This window comes from Hyalella azteca, unplaced genomic scaffold, assembly GCF_000764305.2.
Source record: "Hyalella azteca isolate HAZT.00-mixed unplaced genomic scaffold, Hazt_2.0.2 contig8388, whole genome shotgun sequence".
Lineage (NCBI taxonomy): Eukaryota > Metazoa > Arthropoda > Malacostraca > Amphipoda > Hyalellidae > Hyalella > Hyalella azteca.
In genome coordinates this window covers 45,490-65,563 of record NW_025938483.1, presented here as the reverse complement: position 1 = coordinate 65,563, position 20,074 = coordinate 45,490, and the positions used below count along the sequence as shown (strand labels likewise).

The following is a 20,074-nucleotide window of genomic DNA, read 5'->3' as shown; positions in this document are numbered from 1 at the left end:
CATCATGGAGTTTGGTTATCATGTTACATTTATCCCCTTGAGTACCTTTTTCATTTCCTACCTTACTTAGAACATGCCTAACTTGTTCCTTAAAAAGTTCAGGAGAAGAGAAAATTTCTCAAAAATTTACCATATCTTATCATATAGAAAACGTTTTGGAGTCCACTCCACACTCAGAAATTTAAATTCAATAAAACGTGGTAAAGTGAACAGCCAAATTGACTGATTTTCTCTCTTTTACTGAATTTTCGAACTGACGCTAGCGGTTCCCTGCCTTGCCCAGGGTATGATTTACCTGCACGAGTCCCCGGTGCGGTGCCACGGCAACCTTAAGACCTCCAACTGCCTCGTCGACTCCCGCTGGGTCGTCAAGATCACCGACTTCGGCCTTCACACGTTGAGGTCCCAAGCGCCCTCTTACATCACTTCAGATTTCACTGCCCTCACTCAACAGGAAAGCGCAGGTTTATTTACGACGCATATTTTCCTGTTCCTTTTTTACTTTTCTTCGTGTCTGCTTTTTATGGAGGTTTCATTTCGTAATCAAATGCCAGCCCACGCGTGCACAAGAATTTCGTTTATGAGATTATTTTTTTCTTGTAATGATTGCATAGCTCACGGTTATATATCAAACCATAGGAGTTGAAATATGATGACAGACCGTAAAGCAATGTAATCCGATTCTCTTATCAAAAAATCAGGCTGATTATAGAGACAACATTGTCTGCTTTTGTTCTTGTTTTGATAAATGGTTCGGGGAAATTCTCGCTTTTGATTTCTTCGGTGAAATCTCATCGTAAAGCAACGTAAAAATTGTCGAGAGATTGAACCAAATTAATTTTTGCGCTGCTGTCTTGCCGAACTGACGCATTAATTACTTGAGGTCACAGGTCAGTGACCTGCTAACTGTGAATAGATTAAGCTCTCTCGTCCTGAGTGGAGCAGTTGCGTCTCTAAAAACATTTCTTCTCACTCCAAACTGAGTTTGGAGTGTCATGACAACTCCTCAAACATTTTTTTTTGCTGCAAACTGTGTTTGGAGTGTCATGATGGCTCCTAAAACATTTGCTCATGCTCCAAACGATGTTTGGAGTGTCATGATGGCTCCTAAAACATTTGCTCATGCTCCAAACGATGTTTGGAGTGTCATGATGGCTCCTAAAACATTTCCTCTTGCTCCAAACTGTGTTTGGAGTGTCGTGACGGCTCCTAAAACATTTGCTCTTGCTAAAAACTGAGTTTGGAGTGTCATTACGGCTCCTAAAACATTTGCTGTAAACTTTTAGATCGGTCCAAAAATTTCGCACCGCGTGAAGGAAAAGCTTGAGATCTTGATTTCTCTTGCAAAAATATTTGCTTTGCACAGATTATTGCAGTGTCCACTCAAGCACCCATAACATATTACCGTATTTACCAGTCGTTCTCTCAGCAGTATTTGTCTTCATAAATCGTTGTTAGACATTTCAAAGGTAAACTTTATATATGCGAATTTTATATGTCAAGCATATGTACTTTTTTCTCAGTCTTCAGATAATTTCTAACATTTAGTTGCCAATTCCACGAGTTACCCTCGGTTACTAACCAATACCGCCGGTCACATTCATTTACCTAAGAACCAACACCAGGGGCCACGGCTATAAACTAAAAAAACAGCGTTGGAACACATCCATGCGACAACATTTCTTCTCGCTTCGAGTCACCGACATGTGGAACAGCCTCCCTGATAGTATCGTTGATGCTCCGAGTATGAACATCTTCAAAAACAGACTAGACGAAGCTATGCAGGAGCATATGTTCAGTCTTAAAAAGTCCAGCAAATTACGGACCAGGCAATAAGTCCAGCAGCTATCTCAATCAATCGTCAGTTATGAAAAAATCGGGTTCCAAAGGCCGGATCCCTTGTGAATCAAGTCACGAAAAGTTCAAGAATCGGCAACTGGCCATGGGCCTATTTCTTCAACGCCGACACTTCTATTCTATTCTAATACCACCAGTGACCTCCCGATACCTATCAATACCACTAGTTACCTTTATAGACCTACAAATGCAATTAATTACCTTCAGTTACCTATCAATGCCACTAGTTACCTATCATTACCACTAGTTACCTATCATTACCACTAGTTACCTATCATTACCACTAGTTACCTATCATTACCACTAGTTACCTATCATTACCACTAGTTACCTTCAATTACCTACTAATGCCACTAGTTACCTACCATTACCACTAGTTGCATTCAGTTACCTATCATTACCACTAATTACCTTCAGTTACCTATCAATGCCACCAGTTACCTATCATTACCACTAGTTACCTGTCAATACCACTAATTACCTTCAGTTACCTCTCAATACCACTAGTTACCTTCAGTTACCTATCAATACCACTAGTTACCTCCAGTTACCTATAATTACCACTAGTTGCCTTCAGTTACCTATAATTACCACTAGTTACCTTCAGTTACCTGCCAGTACCACTAGTTACATCCAGTTACCTATAATTACCACTAGATACCTGCGGCAATAACACTAGTTACCTCCAGTTACCCATTACCACTAGTTACCTACCAATACCTCTAGTTACCTTCAGTTACTCACCAATACCACTGGATATTCCAGTTATCTACCATTACCACTAGTTGCCTTCAGTTACCTATCAATACCACTAGTTACCTACCATTACCACTAGTTACCAGTTAGGCACTAGTAACCCCCTATCCCCCAGCGCTGCTGTACCGCGCCCCCGAGCTGCTGAGGGAGGGGCTGGCGGCCTCCCCCGAGGGCTCCCCCAAGGGCGACGTCTACTCCTTCGCCATCATCCTCTACGAGGTGGGAGCATCTACGCGTCGGTGGATTAGTGATATCATATCTACGCGTCGGTAGATTAGTGATGTCATGTCTACGCGTCGGTAGATTAGTGATGTCATGTCTACGCGTCGGTAGATTAGTGATGTCATATCTACGCGTCGGTAGATTAGTGATGTCATATCTACGCGTCGGTAGATTAGTGTGGTGTCATATCTACGCGTCGGTAGATTAGTGATGTCATGTCTACGCGTCGGTAGATTTATGATGTCATATCTACGCGTCGGTAGATTAGTGATGTCATGTCTACGCGTCGGTAGCTTAGTGATGTCATGTCTACGCGTCGGTAGATTAGTGATGTCATATCTACGCGGTCGGTAGATTAGTGTGGTGTCATATCTACGCATCGGTAGATTAGTGTGATGTCATGTCTATGCGTCAGTAGATTAGTGATGTCATATCTGTCTCTTATACACATCTAGATGTGTATAAGAGACAGGGCCAGGAGGACCGTACAGGTGACCGCAGGCCAGGGGACCGTACAGGTGACCGCAGGCCGGGGGGACCGTACAGGTGACCGTTATAAGATTTGAAATATTTGCTGGCAATTTTTATGCGCTTATTATCGTCTAGACAAATTTTCGGAAATTAATCATTATATATTCAAACTTAATAAAATTCCTTCTTCTCAACAAAATTGTTCGCTGTTCGTTCTTCTTTGCAGCCTTTCATCTTTCCATTATACATCAGAGTGTTAATTATCCATCAACTACTGAAATTCCTTCGATACGAAGGAATTCATCCTTCAGTCTTGTTTTTCTCATGAACTTATAATTTCAGGGGCCATACTTAAAAAACTCGCTAAGTGAACGTAAGTACTTACGCTCTATTTTCTTGTCGATGATTGGTAGATTTTGCTTGAAAGGCCGTCAATGATTGGCTGATGAACTTACGATCTCTTAACTTTTTTTGAAACTATGGCCCTAGTCCCCTTCTTAAAGTATTAACTGAATTTCTTTGATACGAAGAAATACATCCTTCAATCTTAACTTTCTTATGAACTCATAAGTTCAGTTCTCTTCTTAAATTAATTGAAATTTCGTGCCCCGGGGGGGATGCAGGCCGGGGATGGGGGGCATGGAGGGGTGCCTGGAGTGCGTGCGCGCGGTGCTGCGGGACTGCTGGGCCGAGAGCCCTGACGACAGGCCGGACTTCCGCGTCGTGCGCACACGACTGCGCCCTATGAGGAAGGGCATGTGAGTAGTGAAGAGCGTGTGAGTAGTGAAGGACGTGTGAGTAGTGAAGGGCATGTGAGTAGTGAAGGGCGTGTGAGTAGTGAAGGGCATGTGAGTAGTGAAGGGCATGTGAGTAGTGAGTTAAGGGCATACGAACAGTGGTAGACTAAGTGAGAAATGTAACGTAGTTGCGGATAAATTAGTTAGTTGAAAGTGTTAAGTATCGGTGTGTCTGTTATTTCGTACGTTTCTCCAGGAAGTCGAATATCTTCGACAACATGCTGGCGCTGATGGAACAGTACGCCATCGATCTGGAGGCGCTCGTGTCTGACAGAACGCAGCAGCTCGACGAAGAGAAGAAAAAAACAGGTAGAGTTCATGATGAATAGTGAGTAGATATTTTATGAGAAACCAAAGAGCCGTAAATTATCTGTTATTTTTTATATCGAGTAATATAGAAAGTTTTTTCGTGTGTAATTCAACATTTTCCCCACTCGTTTCGAATTACCATGAATCAATGAAACTGTTATGAAATTCTCATACTTTATCAGCTATGAAATAAACTTACAAATATGTTACTGAGCAACTATATCATTTCATGTTTTGTAAGCAAGTTGTATTCATGCCAAGCACGGTTTTCATCTACCTTGACATCACCCTGTTCATGCCTAGCACCATATCGAACCCGGTAGAAGTCTGGTAGCTACTTCAAACTATCGTCAGTCATGAAAAGATCCGGTCAAATGATACGATTTTAGATCTTCTGTGAACAAGGCACGAAAAGGAAAAGAATTGGCGACAGGCCACATCAGGCCTACAATTCAGCGCCGAGATTAATATGTTATGTTATGTGTTATGTTATGTTATGTTGTGTTATGCTATGTTATGTTATGTTATGTTATGTCATGTCGCCGTACAGAGGCGCTGCTCTTCAAGATGCTGCCGCGGTCGGTAGCAGAGCAGCTGCGGCGCGGTAACCCCGTGGAGGCGGAGCACTACGACAGCGTCACCATCTACTTCAGCGACATCGTCGGCTTCACGCAACTCTCCGCCACCAGCACCGCGCTCGAAGTCAGGCCTGCTATTCTAATTACATATAATCCTTGCAAATGACGCTGAAAAAGCGTTAATAATAATTAATATAATTAATTTCTTTGAAATAATGTTGATCACGTGTTGATTTCTTTGGAAAAAATGTTGATCATGCGTTAATTTCTTTGAAATAATGCTGGACACGCGTTGATTTCGTTCCAGTAACTTTGATCGGGAGTTAATTTCGTTGCAACAATGTTTTATTTGGGCCGTTACGTACGTGTACTTAGACGATTTTCAAAGTTCGGCCCCAACTGCTGACTTTGATACAGACACAACACGACGCAGTGAACTAAGAATGACATACATTTGCTAGTTAAAAAACAATTCAAATGACAATTTTTTAAAGATATTGTATATGCACCATATATATGCACCTACAAAAAAGTATTTTAGAACTCGATTCCAGCAGAACGCGATGAAATATTTATCTCTACTGAATGCATCTTGTCATCGCAAACCACTTCAGACGAGATCGATGCAAGTGTTTTTTTTTTGTGCTGACGTACTTGGTATTTACTGAGCCATGGCACCGTCGGTCTGCCTAAATGTTGTTCAAATCATGTGTTATCTCAAATTATTCAACAGCATTTAACTCAGCTCACTCAAAGCCCTGCTTTACCTCAAGTTAATTTAGCTAGTCTAAAAAAAACTTTACCTTAGTGGTGATTTTTTTTATTAGTGATTATTTAATCTGAATATGACTATAGAATAATCGTTATCGGAAATAATTGTGAGTTAAATATGAGACTAATTAACCCGCGACTTTTGAGGCTCTGTTAATGAACCGAGAGCTCGTGACCACCTGGCATTTACGAAGTAAAATCTTTAACAACTATATTATTATTCCATTTAACTGACTTTAATTCAATCAAAGAACCTTAATTGCCTTGAAGAGCTAATTTCGCGTGCCACGCTCGACATCAACCAAACTCATCATTAAAATTAAATTTATTGTATCCAGTCTGTGCATAATATCTGCTGCCAAGGTGAACGATGCTCACTACCTTAAAAAAAAACAAAGATCGCTCAGAGAAATGAATGGATAAATTCTCCAAATAGTGACGATTTTTTTTGTCTGTGTGTAGGTAGATCAACTTGGCCCCGATTGACCATATTGTATCAGTATAAAAAAGGTATCAGTGCTACATGCAGAAATCGTGTTAATTTTTGGACAATTTTTCCATTCATTTTCCTGAGCAAGACGTGCCCCCAGTTGAATGGACTTTAATGCCGTGGTAGCTTGTCCACCGTTTGACGCGCGTTTGCACACACCAGCCCAAGCTTCACTATTTATTTCCTCGCTCCATTGAAGGGACTTGCAAATGAAGCCTCAGGCTTTGCAGTCGCGTTGACGCGGGGACAAGGGACGTGATTAATATGAAGCTTGCAATTCGGGTGCAGTGGAATTGCCCTGCCACTTGATGTTTATAATAAAAGTGTGAGGAAGACTCATTCAAATACGGAATCTATCCAGCCTGTTCTGAGTGGCTGCCGTAGAAAATTCAAATTTACCGGAAAATAATTGATATTTAAATAATACTGCAACATTTACAGATAACGGCCGCATTGTTCCAGAAATTTTGCAGATGTAAATGGCTTAATGGTTTGACAAAATGCTTTTGTTTGCTTTACTAAACTAACTTTTAATTTATTTGGCTTAGTTTTTGCGAAAGTTTTGCCGATGGCTTTTCTTTTACTCTGAATAAATTCATCTTCAGTGTGATGAAGTTTTCAAATTTTAATTTTCCTTATTGTTCTCATCTGCAATAAGTGAGTTTAAAATAATTTTCTAAACATTTCTCGTCAATGCAGCTGGTGTGTAGCGGCATGCTCTTGTGAAGGCAGGTGTGCTGGAAAATCAATTGATATTCATCAATTTTGTGCAGATTGTTGACTTTCTGAACGACTTGTACACCTGCTTTGACGCCATCGTTGGCAACTTCGACGTCTACAAAGTGGAAACCATCGGTGATGCCTACATGGTGGTGAGTGGTGCATGGTATTAAATACTCAATAAAGTGTTAACCATCGGAGATGCCTACATGGTGGTGAGTGGTGCATGGTATTAAATACTCAATAAAGTGTTAACCATCGGAGGTGCCTATATGGTGGTGAGTGGTGCATGGTATTAAATACTCAATAAAGTGTTAACCATCGGAGATGCCTACATGGTGGTGAGTGGTGCATGGTATTAAATACTCTACAAAGTGGAAACCATCGGTGATCCCTATACATGGTGGTGAGTGGTGCATGGTATTAAATACTTTACAAAGTAGAAACCATCGGCGATGCCTACCTGATGGTGAGTAGTAATTGGTACTGAATACCCAGGCGTGCATGCCTGGTCTCTTCATTAAAAATATTATTTTGGCTTATCGATTTTGTTGTTAAGTCCATATCTTAGATAAATTTGCTACGATTGTGTAAAATTGGGACGTAAATGTATTTGCTACACACTGTAAAATAACTATGTACTAGCTAAGCAAAGATTCAATAACATGATTTACGTCTTCTGCAAATGACATAACCATTGCTGTGAGCTCTGGTATGGCATAACCATTGCTGTGAGCATTGATATGATACGTATAACCAATGCTGTGTGTATTATTTTCTATTATTTAATCCCACGCGTCCATGAAGCGTTGGCGTCGGGATGAATCATCGCCCCAGAGTTACCCTCTAAATTGAGACGAAAGCAACACCAAGATGATTGATCCATGCACGGGCAAATTCTCGAACCCTTGATTGCGTTGTATGAGATTCATGGACTTTTTTATGAATGAGATAATTTACAGTTTAATAAATGCGGTTCATTCACGGTTTTAGGTATACGATTCATTCAATTTTTTTTTGTGAATGCGATAAACTTAGTTTTTTATGAATTAGTACCATTAAAGATTTTACAAATGAGTAGAATTCAAGGTTTTTTGAATGCAATTCATTCAAGGTTTTATGAGCCTTCAATGGTTTATGAACCTATTCAAGGTTTTATGAAAGCGATTCATACACTGTCTATGAATGCGATTCTTCCAATGTTATATGAATAAGCATCATTGAAGCTTTTACGAATGAGTGTCATCCAAGGTTTTATGAATGAGATTCGTCCGCAGTTCAATATGAATGCGATATATTCACGGTTTAATTAATGCGATACATTCACAGTTTAATTAATGCGATACATTCACAGTTTAATTAATGCGATACATTCAGTTTAATTAATGCGATACATTCACAGTTTAATTAATGAGATTCGTCCGCAGTTTAATGAATGCAATATATTCACGGTTTAATGAAGATGTGTCCGCTAAGGTGAGCGGTGCCCCGCTACGCAACGGTCTCCGTCACGCTAGCGAGGTCGCTGGCATGTCGCTCACGCTGCTCGACGCCATCAGGAAGTTCAAAATACGACACCGCCCCAGCGACACGCTCATGCTTAGGATCGGTCTTCATTCTGGTTAGTTATTATTATCTTCTATTGGAAGATCGTTACTGGTTGTTATAAAAGAATAGTGTGTCGTATTCGTGTCTTTCCTCATGTTTCTTTCGCGGTAAAGAGTTTTATGATGAATTTTTCGTTATGTTTGAAAGATCGATGCACCAATTAACTCATTTCAATTTTAGTTTAATTCATCATCTTTCCTCCCGGATGAGACGTGTCACTAAATTGAATATATGGGTGACCATGAAGTGCCTCATTGAAACATCAATGCCTTCAATTAACTCATTTAGACCTAAGTAGAATTTATAACCTATCCTCAAGCGCGAGACGTACCATCAATTTGAACATATGAGTCACCAAGACGTGCCGCACACGTGCCATACGTGCACCAAATAAAATATGTGAGCGAAAAATATGTGCTACAGGTCCGGTGTGCGCGGGCGTGGTGGGGCAGAAGATGCCGCGCTATTGTCTCTTCGGCGACACCGTCAACACCGCCAGCAGGATGGAGTCCTCCGGCCAACGTAATATCAACTCAGCCCGAACAAATTTTTATTTTGAAAACTTTTTTTTTCCAATTTTAATACGTCTGTGTGGAGTTTTTGTTTTTTATTTTTGTATTAATAATGGAAAGATTAACAATTTGCATTGCAATATCCGTTGATTCTGTGCATATATGATGATGATGTGTAATAATTGGGGATAAAGGTGAGTGATTAACCCAGTTATAAAAACTGTGCTGATAAGTTATCTTTTCACACTGCTAATGGTGTAAAATAAAAAGATTACGAACGAGTTTTAGGGAAATTTCGGAACCTATTTTATTAATTTGATCTTATTTTTCCAGCTCTCCGGATCCACTGCTCTGAACCAGTGCGCAATATTCTCACTGATTTGAAAGGCTTTATCCTGGAGAAGAGGGGATCCATACCAATCAAAGGGAAAGGCTGCATGACCACATATTGGCTCCTGGGTCAGTACTGCGCCTTTCGCGAGCTTTAAAAAAATGACATTTTTCTGTGAAAATCTAAAGAAATTGCGAGAACATATCTTCTGTGACTAACAATTTTAATGGCAAACCTTTCATTTGGGGCAAAATTGTATCATTTTTATGTATATGTGTCAACCATGAAATTTCTATTTATAATTAAGTAAACTTTTAATTGAGGGATATATATTCCTTCTGGCCGCAACCAACGACCATATTCGTCTTTGAAAAATGTCATGTTTCCGTCCTGGTTGATTTTCCCAGGCAAATCGACTGAGCCTCAGGCTGTGATTAAGATGAGGAGGAATCCTACCGGCACCGAAAGCTGCGATAAAAGCCCTACGAAGAAGCTGGCCACAAAGGACTCTTGCATGAGCTTCTTGGAGGTCAAGGTTGACGCGACAGAACTGAAAGCCACCAGGAACTTAACTCAGGAGGATCCGAAGATGAAACAGGAGTCTTCCGGTTCCAATATCCATAACGATGATGCGCTGGATCTGCGCTGCAGAGAACAGGATTTGCTGCAGCCGCTCAGGGACGTGTCATTCGAGGAGACCTCCAATAAAGATTGTCCATGTCATCCTTCAGAAGGACTACAGAATGTTCCGGCGGGCGATGCCTCGGATGATTGTGTTTATTCAAAGAAAACTACTGCTGTTCCCATGGTCGAGAAAGATGATGCCGAACATGATCAAAATGCAAAGATATCAAAATGTCCAGACAAAGAATCAAATTATCAATTAGTAACTCGTGCCTCGGCTAGGAAATATTTACGTGAAATGCTTTATTTTTCTAATGAAAAACGGAACTCGTGTCCTTGTATCCAATTTGTAGGCAATGATCAAATTAGTTGTAAACTTTACCAATCACCTCAAAAACTGTACAATAATTTGCTCAAATACTCTGAAAAAGAAAATTTAAAGGAAAGAAAATCGGAAATTGCTCTGGAAACCGAAAATATTTTAGAAAAGCCTATTTCTACTCTAAATTTTGAAACAAGAGTTGCGAATCACAACGGGTCTCTCAAGACGAAGCCTGACTTTGTCGTAGGCCAGACCACTAAATCACGTATGCCAAGATGTTCATTTCGAGGAACCGCTTGCTTGAAGACCAAACTCGAGCTCTGGGAACCAAATGAGTGTACGTACGACAAGCTTGCGTCGGAACTCAAGCCTCTGATCGGCTCGCGTAATGATAAAGTAAGACCAACAAGACTTGCCAGACGCAATTCTGACCCTGAGACTTTGGTTTAGGCTTTGGCAACTAGTCATGTACGCAACCTAATTTTCTGTCGCTATATAGTTGCTATTATGCGCACGCTGGATTAAGTCTCGTTTTAATTATTGGTGTTGGTTTAATTGAACCAAGCATAATATATTTCTATGCTACGATACTTTTTCCGATGAGCACATTACAATGATAGTTTTATGTTATGTTGTCATGGGACCTCGTGAAACTATTTATTGTTATACCATACAGCAGTAGCATCTTAAACATCTAATAAAAACGTAATAAACATCTTAATAATCTATAAAGACCCCAACGAACGATGGGATCTAAAATTACTTTTGTCATTGAGTTACAAGAAAAAATACTTGATACTTGCAACAAGATTAAATCGAAAATGAATGAAGGCCGCTGTTAGAAAATTACAAGTCGCATTCTTCAATTTTTCCATAGATCTATCATCCGCTTCTTAGTATTCCAGAGCTTTCAGTGAGTATTGTCAGCGCCAGAGCTGTACATTCTAATGAAGTAACATTCTTGTGACGCGATACGTACCAAATTGAGCTTTGAACGAAACCCTTTGTAGGAAAGTTGAGACGATCGAAAAATTATAGAAGAAATAATGAAATTATAGCAAGAGTTCAATTGTTCTATCCGATAATGTTTAAATTTCCACGGGAGTCAGTGTCATGAATCATATCACATGCATTACTTTTTTAGAAGTGACTTTTACCTCCAAGCAACACTCAGTACAAGCGAGGGAGAAAGTAGCGATGGTGTTTTGTAGAACATGATTGTACAACCTATTTCTACAAATAACATTGGCGTGTATAGGAATCCGTATTACTTAACCGTATTCATTTATCTATAAAATTGCGTATGTTTGTCCGGTGCCATGCACAATTAATTACAAAATAATATAAGTAAAACCGCTTTTGTTTGGTAATTACACAGCGTTGGCATTTAATTATATTAAAATGCCAACAATGGTAATATAATTACATGAGCTTCGTGGCAGATACAGCGGAATTGTAGTTAAAGAAATTTAAAATTTTAAAAAAGGGACTGGGATTTTTATTATTTTCCCTGTAAATTATTAGATGGATAAGGAAATGTTGCACGTTTGTCATTTGATTAATAGTAACAGGAAGTTGTTTTATATTAAAATGACGTTATATAGATAAATTATCAAATATTTTCGAATATTAGACGCTAGTGAATCAAGTCGGTTGATCAATCGTTTATAAAAATTATGTCTTTCTTCGGCGTCCACTCTATAAAATGCGTCTTTGAAGTTATCATTGCAAGTTTTTATTTGAAAACTTGAGCATTTTCCAGAATAGATTTAAGCCGAATTATAATAGCCAATGCTGATGCTCTGTTGTCGAGTAGATTCCATTAATGCAATACAAAATTAACTTGCAGTTTCAGAAGCAACGCAGGTTACATTATTATAATTTTAGATATTTTTAACCTTCAAGCTAAAGTAGCTAACACGTTTATATATGCTGGCAGGTTATGATTTCTAGTCACTTAAAACTTCATAGTCAACAGTGCTACCAAAGATTACATACAGTTAAAACGATATTGTAACGACCGTATAGTCAAGACTGTATTGTAACGACCGTACAGTCAAGACTGTATTGTAACGACCGTACATTCAAGACTGTATTGTAACGGCCGTACAGTAGAGACTATTGTAACGGCCGTACAGTCGAGACTGTATTGCAACGACCGTACAGTCGAGACTGTATTGTAACGACCGGCTGCATCACAGATATTTCAACATTGTTGTGATCCCTGTTGATATTCTTCCATAGAGAGTAAGAATAACTTTGGGAATTATGGACCGCTTATAAATAAATGAATTGGATAATAAATTGAACCGCTTATAAATAAATGAGAACGTGAAGCCTAACGCCGGAGTTTTCTTTTTCTTGATGTGAAATTCGAAGGCACGCCAAATGAAATAAATAATGGAACAGGATTGGGGGCTGTATAATTGAGATATTCTTGATTGATAGCCGGTATAATTGAGGAGTGACTGATTGAGAACTGAATAATTGAGATTTACATTATTGAGAACTGGATGATAGTGAAGTGGCTGAATAAAAACTGAATGGTAGAGAACTAGGTGACTGAGAACTGGGTGACTGAGACTGGATGATTTAAAAGTGCATGGTTGAGAAAAGGATGATTGTATTCTGAATGTTTGAGATCTGGATGATTGATAACAGAATGATTAGGCTGTGATACCGGCGCACATATACATGGCTCTATGTAATATAGATAATTGTAATACGATATTCATATAATTTACCATATTTGGCATTTGGTAAGCAAATGTCTATAAATAATGAGACTCGGTCATATATCAACACGATATAGAGTATAAACGATGCACTGATGACGTCAATTCAATTTTTAAGGGGGAACATGTACGTTAAAAATCGAACATTTTGGCTTCTCCGGTTTCTTGGCTCATTATGTAGCTGCTGAAAAGGCGCGTCTAACGCAGCAAACCGCATATATGTGCGTGCTCGAGTTTATTCGTGTAGCAATATCAAAAATATATGAAATGAACATTTTTTAACAATATGTAAAAGATTTCTTTAAATTAAATGTGTATTAATGGGTCATTATTCACGTTAATTACTAAGTGTTTGCACTCGTTTGGAAGCCACAAACGAGACGCGTTCAACAAAGCCAATGCCATGGATGTAAATGCAATAATTTTTGCGCAAGGTTGGTTTGAACTTTTATAAAAATGACCATTTTATAACAATATTTACAAATTTTCATTTAAAAAATGGTATTTATAGATCATTATTCTCATTAATTGCAAAGTGTCTGCACTCGTTTGAAAGCTACAAACGATGCGCGTTCAAGTAAGCAAATACTAAGGATGCAACGTATTTTGCGTTAGATCTTTTTGATTTTATATAAAATGAACATTTTTATAAATATATAATCATAAAAATTCACATTTATAGCTTACAATTCACGTTAAACTGGACACGAATAAGTCTAGAGACGCGTGCTGGTAGATACCCTATAAATGTAATTAATGGGCACTGAGAAGTTTGGGCTACAATACTGTTGGGGGACTATCTCTTATTAGCCCTTTAGCGGGCAAGCATTGAAATATCCAGAAATTAAAATTTCAGAAACCATTTCAAGAAAGTAAGAAGTATTATACAATATATTTATTTCTATGAATTTTTGCAAATTTTGCCTATTGAAGGTTTAAATCGCACTTGAAGAATTCAATAAATGCGATAGGTACATAATAATTTTTCTTTATAATCAAAATTCAGTTTACGCAAATGAAAAATTAGAAACATAAAAATTTAATTTAATTAAATTTAATCAAGTTGCCAAAATAAATAAATATATATATTGATACTTCCACCTTATGAAGAAAATGCGGAAAGAGCGTCAATTCCATTGTCCGAGTCAAAACCTTCATTTAAATGCTCATATTTCAATTTGTGGACTTTGCAGCTGGTGATGCTATAGATAGAACGATGGTCAGATAATTTGGGATTGACTGAGGCGTTATAAGGATGCCTCAAAAACAAACAGGAAGCCGTGGTGAGGCTTTTTGTGACGCGATTTCAAGTGATCATATATGGTAACTTACCCGTGAAAGGGTTAAACTCACGTCTCCCCGACACATAGCACGTGATCGTTCTTAAAGACTTTAATCAACTTTTCAAGGCCAACGATTTTCTTCAATGAATAAACAATTGCAAGTAAATATAATTAACAATGAATAAATAGAAACAAAACACAACAAACCTAACACCCTAATCCTAACCTGACGTTAACCAGAGCTTTAACAGTGCATTTCACTCACTTTCACTTCACTTCAAAGTTCAATAATCAAGTCCAAATATCGAGTTCATATCTTGAGCTTATATATATCGAGTTCGAACATCGAGGCCTTCCTGAAATAGAACAAAAATAACGCTTGAAATAACTAACTAGGGAATGAATATATAATAAACATAGTAAACAAATTAACACGCACAAATAATCAATTACACGATTATTTTCACTTCTAAAATTGAACACTCACAAATATAATCACAGAGCTATCGATTAACGTACCTCCACGGCAAGAACACTAGACACAATGACAGGTAAAACGCAATGTTGCTGGAGGTCACGGCTAAGGTGATTGAAAACTAAAAATGAAAAATCAAAATCCTAATACCTAATACATTGCTACTTATGTCTATATAGACATGAATAAATCTATTTCCACTACAATATCAAGCAATTTTTTGGGGCATGTTCCTCTTTTTTCCAATAAATTTTACTTATTTAGCTCTCCTGAACAATTGAAATTTCCGAAATACGTCATCTTAAAAATCTATCTCCCCCTATGATTTTCAAGCCACAGCATTGAGAGATACAACATCCGATTATTAGGAAAAATCTCTAGAGATCGCCCGGTAATTTTTCCGATTTCTTTCAAGTTTTGATTTTATGTTAAAAAATTGAATATATATAAATATAAAAAATCAAATTTGATATAGTCTTTACGAATCCAATGATATGTCCACGATGTTGTAGCACGTTAATTCGAATGAGTAGATAGATTTTTACAGTACCCTTTTTTTACTGTATTATATGAATTTCACGTTTTCTTTCATTTTTCTGAAAAATTGAAATGAACCAAAAATTCTTCGAATTCTTTTTTACATTCCTGTACCAAGTTTCAAATTGATCAGTCTGTAAATAAAATAAGTTTTTTTCTAGCTTACATACTCGCCTTAAAACTAACATACTATCAATGTGATTTAATAATAATAGTAAGAATAAGAATAATAATAAGAATAATAATAAGAATAATAATAAGAATAATAATAAGAATAATAATAAGAATAATAATAAGAATAATAACAAGAATAATAACAAGAATAATAACAAGAATAATAACAAGAATAATAACAAGAATAATAACAAGAATAATAACAAGAATAATAACAAGAATAACAACAAGAATAACAACAAGAATAACAACAAGAATAACAACAAGAATAACAACAAGAATAACAACAAGAATAACAACAAGAATAACAACAAGAATAACAACAAGAATAACAACAAGAATAACAACAAGAATAACAACAAGAATAACAACAAGAATAACAACAAGAATAACAACAAGAATAACAACAAGAATAACAACAAGAATAACAACAAGAATAACAACAAGAATAACAACAAGAATAACAACAAGAATAACAACAAGAATAACAACAAGAATAACAACAAGAATAACAACAAGAATAACAACAAGAATAACAACAAGAATAACAACAAGAATAACAACAAGAATAACAACAAGAATAACAACAAGAATAACAACAAGAATAACAACAAGAATAACAACAAGAATAACAACAAGAATAACAACAAGAATAACAACAAGAATAACAACAAGAATAACAACAAGAATNTATAATAATAATAATAATAATAATAATAATAATAATAATAATAATAATAATAATAATAATAATGATAATAGCGGTTTCAGCGTTTATTAGGCCGTAGGCCTGTCGCCGATTCTTAACATCGTAGAACATTGACAGCATTTTGAGGTCTCGAACTCGCAACTGACTGCTACAATTCTGCTGTGCTTAACCGCCCGGCCTCCTTGCCGATTCTGACCAGAAACTGGCGCACAGAGCTGGGATCGAACCCGCACCTCTCTAGTGCGTCAATCTTGGTACTCTGAACTTTAACCTTTGGGCCATCTCCATTTGTACGTTACAACGTCGTGCGTGTAACATCATTTCAACGTCAACGTCAACGCGACAATACAAGAATGACGATGTCGTGGGTATAGTGGTAAAAATGATGAATAAAAATGTTAAATGAAAACTATAACAAACAAAGTACAAATACAGACAGAGACAAGAATATAACCGTGTGTTCCCTTTTCTCTAGTTCTTACTCTGGACTCAAGATTTGGAGCCTCTCACCGTGGTGGACCACACAGCAAAGAATAAGTGCAGAGCTTATCTGAATGAGGTCACGTCCGAGGTAACTTAAAACCAAAAATCAGAATACCTAACTGAACTATAAAAACATTATTTCACTGCGTCGCCTAACATCACCCCCCACCAAGTGCAAACCATTGCACTTAAAAAGTGTTAGTAAGCAGGAGAGAGATCAAGATTGAACCTAGGGCCTGAATATACAATATTACACAAGACATTTTCGAGCTTATATACGATATTTGCTATTTTAAAACACAAGAATACACACGCTGGTAGCCTTAAAATTCATTCAAGATTCAGATGTACATGTTATTCATAATCAATCGAAAAAACAATCCGTACGGGACATATAAAATATATGTACACTAGAAAGGAATGATGAATGCGAAACCTTTAAATATAGACATTACAACGCTTCTGTTTTACAAAAATCCACTACAAGCTCTTCAACATTAGGTTGGCTCTGTTTTACCAAATACTATCCTCCTCAGACACTTTTTCCTACTTGTTCATCCCGTCACGGCTCTGTCACGCATTTTTAATCTCTGATAATTTCACGCACATACTTCATATGTTCCATTGCAGCCTTTAACGCATTCTTCTTCGCCAAATCATGCAACGAATCACCCTGATCATTCTCATCATCCAAATCAATTAAATCTGCCCAGTTTTTTTTCAGTTCCGGTCAAAACTCTTCGATACGTCATTACTCGATTCAACATTTCTTTGTGAACAGACATCGCCTGGTCTAACCATACAAAGAGTCTATCCTTTGATAGACTATCCTCATCGCTCGATCCACTATCAGTAACCTTTTGATTTCCTACAGAAAGTGGTTCAAATTGATCTGGCGGCTTGCATAAAATATACGAATCTACTGGAGTTGACACCACACACACTTCTGCCACACACAATTCCTCCTCCACGACTTTTTCCACTTCTTGCATCAAACTCTGTTCTAGTGAATTTCTTTCAGTAATGGGTTGCGGCTTCCGTTCGGGAACAGCTTCTGTGGCAAGGTCTTGCAAATTAACGAAAAGATGGTACTTATCCTTCAATTCGTGCAATTCCTTGACTAGATCACCATCGTTCATGCGCTCTGAAACACTTCCCCATAATTTGACGCTTTATCCAGTAATTTACTTGGGTCGCTTACACAGGCACCGTCATTCACGTCACACGCCTCGAAAGTGCATTTATAGCCACTCGTATTGGACGACGGAAACTCCACATCACGCACAAGCAATTGCGCGCGAGGGGCGTTCGAGGGGCACACAACAAGCTTTAAAAACCGGGACCTACATTGTTTAGTGACATGCCATTGCCAAGAAAATCATCTTTATTTAAGTCCACAGCTAAATTGACGGCTCTAAGAACACCAGATTCGGGAACTCGTCGAGAACGGCCTGTGCGAGATTCTTGGACCAGCAAACTTGTTAAAATGAGCAGATCTGTAGTAGGGACATTTACGAAGAAAATGACTTCCTGAGCCGCAAATAAAACATAGCCTTAATCGGGTGCTACAATTGTACCTCATGTGACCGGCGCGATGAAAGAAACTGCAGACTATATCCTCAGAGTCGTACATATGGCCGCTACATAGTCTGGTTAAGGTTCCCAACCTTCTGGGGGCGATGACGAGAATTATCGCGTTGACAAAACTTCGGCTCTTTGATATTGGAACGCTGGTACTGCGTTAGCCGTATCATTCATCTTCTTACAGCGTAGACAGGAAAGGACACTTTCACAGGTGGGAATTCTGATATTAAAATATGACGCCACCTTCTCTTAAACTGACTTAACGTTTCTTGGCATTCAATTGGCAACGACATTTCTCTAACCTCCAGTCTTGAGAAAAACTTCGTGAACTGCTCGAGGTTTTCTTGGTGAAGCTGACCTCTTGTAAGCTGGGCGCAGAATCGTGTCCAACATGAACATTTGCCATCTCGAACAATCGTCAATTCACGTACGTGGGCCAAAAACGAAACAAATGGGCTGAGTCCAGCGAGTAGATGACAGGCACATACGGGGACCCAACACATGAGACAAGGCTCCGAAAACACACGGTATCCTGAACGTTACTAAACTTTAACACCAAAATGTCGTGGTTATAGTGGTAAAAAATATTAATAAAAACGTTAAATTAAAACTATAAGAAACAAACGACAAATGCAAACAAAGACAAGAATATAACCGTGTGTTCTGTGTCCTCTGTCCTCTAGTTTTTACTTTGTACCCAAGATTCGGAGCTTCTCTCCGTGGTGGATCACACAGCAATGAATAAGTGTGGAGCTTATCTGAATGAGTTCACGTCCGAGGTGACTTAAAACCAAAATTCAGAATCCCTAACTGTACTATAAAAACATTATTGCACTGCGTCGCTAACATCGTTGCTTTAATTAACACGTTTTTCTTAACTCAGCTTCGCGTTTGTTTGTTGTTAACATTGACAACGAAAATTAGCCCACTTCTGATTGCTCTAGAGATCTGAAATTCGGCATGCAGGCTATTTTCGCCAAACAATTTTATCAAATTTCCAAAATTCGTGTGTTGTGTGCTTTTCGCTTTAATCATAAATCTGCCCGACACACGTTTTTTTGGGGCGAGCCATAATTTATTTTCTACTTTTTAGTCCACAAGAAAAACGTGGTTTTTTTAAAGTTTTTTTTAAGTATTTTATTTTCTTTTTGAACTAGTTTTCAACACGATTCCAATATCGCGAACCGATGTTGCTTCAACGTTGACTCGACCAGTCAAAGCTTGCTGGGTTGAACAAAAACGAGCGTCTGGTGTCTGTCGCACAAACCCATTGCAAGTATTATAATGTCTACATTTCAAATTGTTAACAAGCTATGTGCTCTTTCTGATCCATTTATCAGCAGACATACTATTTAGTTAAATATTTTAAGTATGCAAAAGTCTTATACGTTGACCATGCAATTCGTTGGGTGCCCTGAAACCCCAGCGAATAACATTAAACAAGGTGAAATAGATTAACAAGTGAGAGCTGCATTGATTTTGAATTGTGTTTGCTTCTTCATATCTTATCACAATACATTTGGCGTTAAATCAACGTTGAATTTTCAAAATTTTTTGTTGAATCAACCTTAATTAAACGTTGTTCCCACGTCATTTACCCGTTGGTTTATACCTCAGAGTTTGTGGACGAATGATCGCCACCGTGCATTTCGTGTTTATGTGTACCTCATCCCCATTTAACCTTCAAAGAGCAGATGCACACACTCCCTAAAACAAAATGCGATGA

General features: G+C 38.0%; 1 protein-coding gene across 1 annotated transcript in view; it reads left to right on the top strand.

Annotated features, from left to right (window-relative positions):
- Positions 1–12,358, top strand: part of LOC108675320 (guanylate cyclase 32E-like) — a 43,495-nt gene extending 31,137 nt beyond the window's left edge. Inside the window, exons 16-25 of the mRNA XM_047881616.1 lie at positions 284–464; positions 2,729–2,852; positions 3,930–4,064; positions 4,300–4,412; positions 4,963–5,114; positions 7,025–7,123; positions 8,448–8,592; positions 9,003–9,101; positions 9,425–9,550; positions 9,830–12,358. Coding sequence (XP_047737572.1) covers positions 284–464; positions 2,729–2,852; positions 3,930–4,064; positions 4,300–4,412; positions 4,963–5,114; positions 7,025–7,123; positions 8,448–8,592; positions 9,003–9,101; positions 9,425–9,550; positions 9,830–10,818 — 2,163 coding nt within the window. The 3' untranslated portion in view covers positions 10,819–12,358. The remainder of the gene's footprint in view (positions 1–283; positions 465–2,728; positions 2,853–3,929; positions 4,065–4,299; positions 4,413–4,962; positions 5,115–7,024; positions 7,124–8,447; positions 8,593–9,002; positions 9,102–9,424; positions 9,551–9,829) is intronic.
- Positions 12,359–20,074: the final 7,716 nt, after the last annotated feature.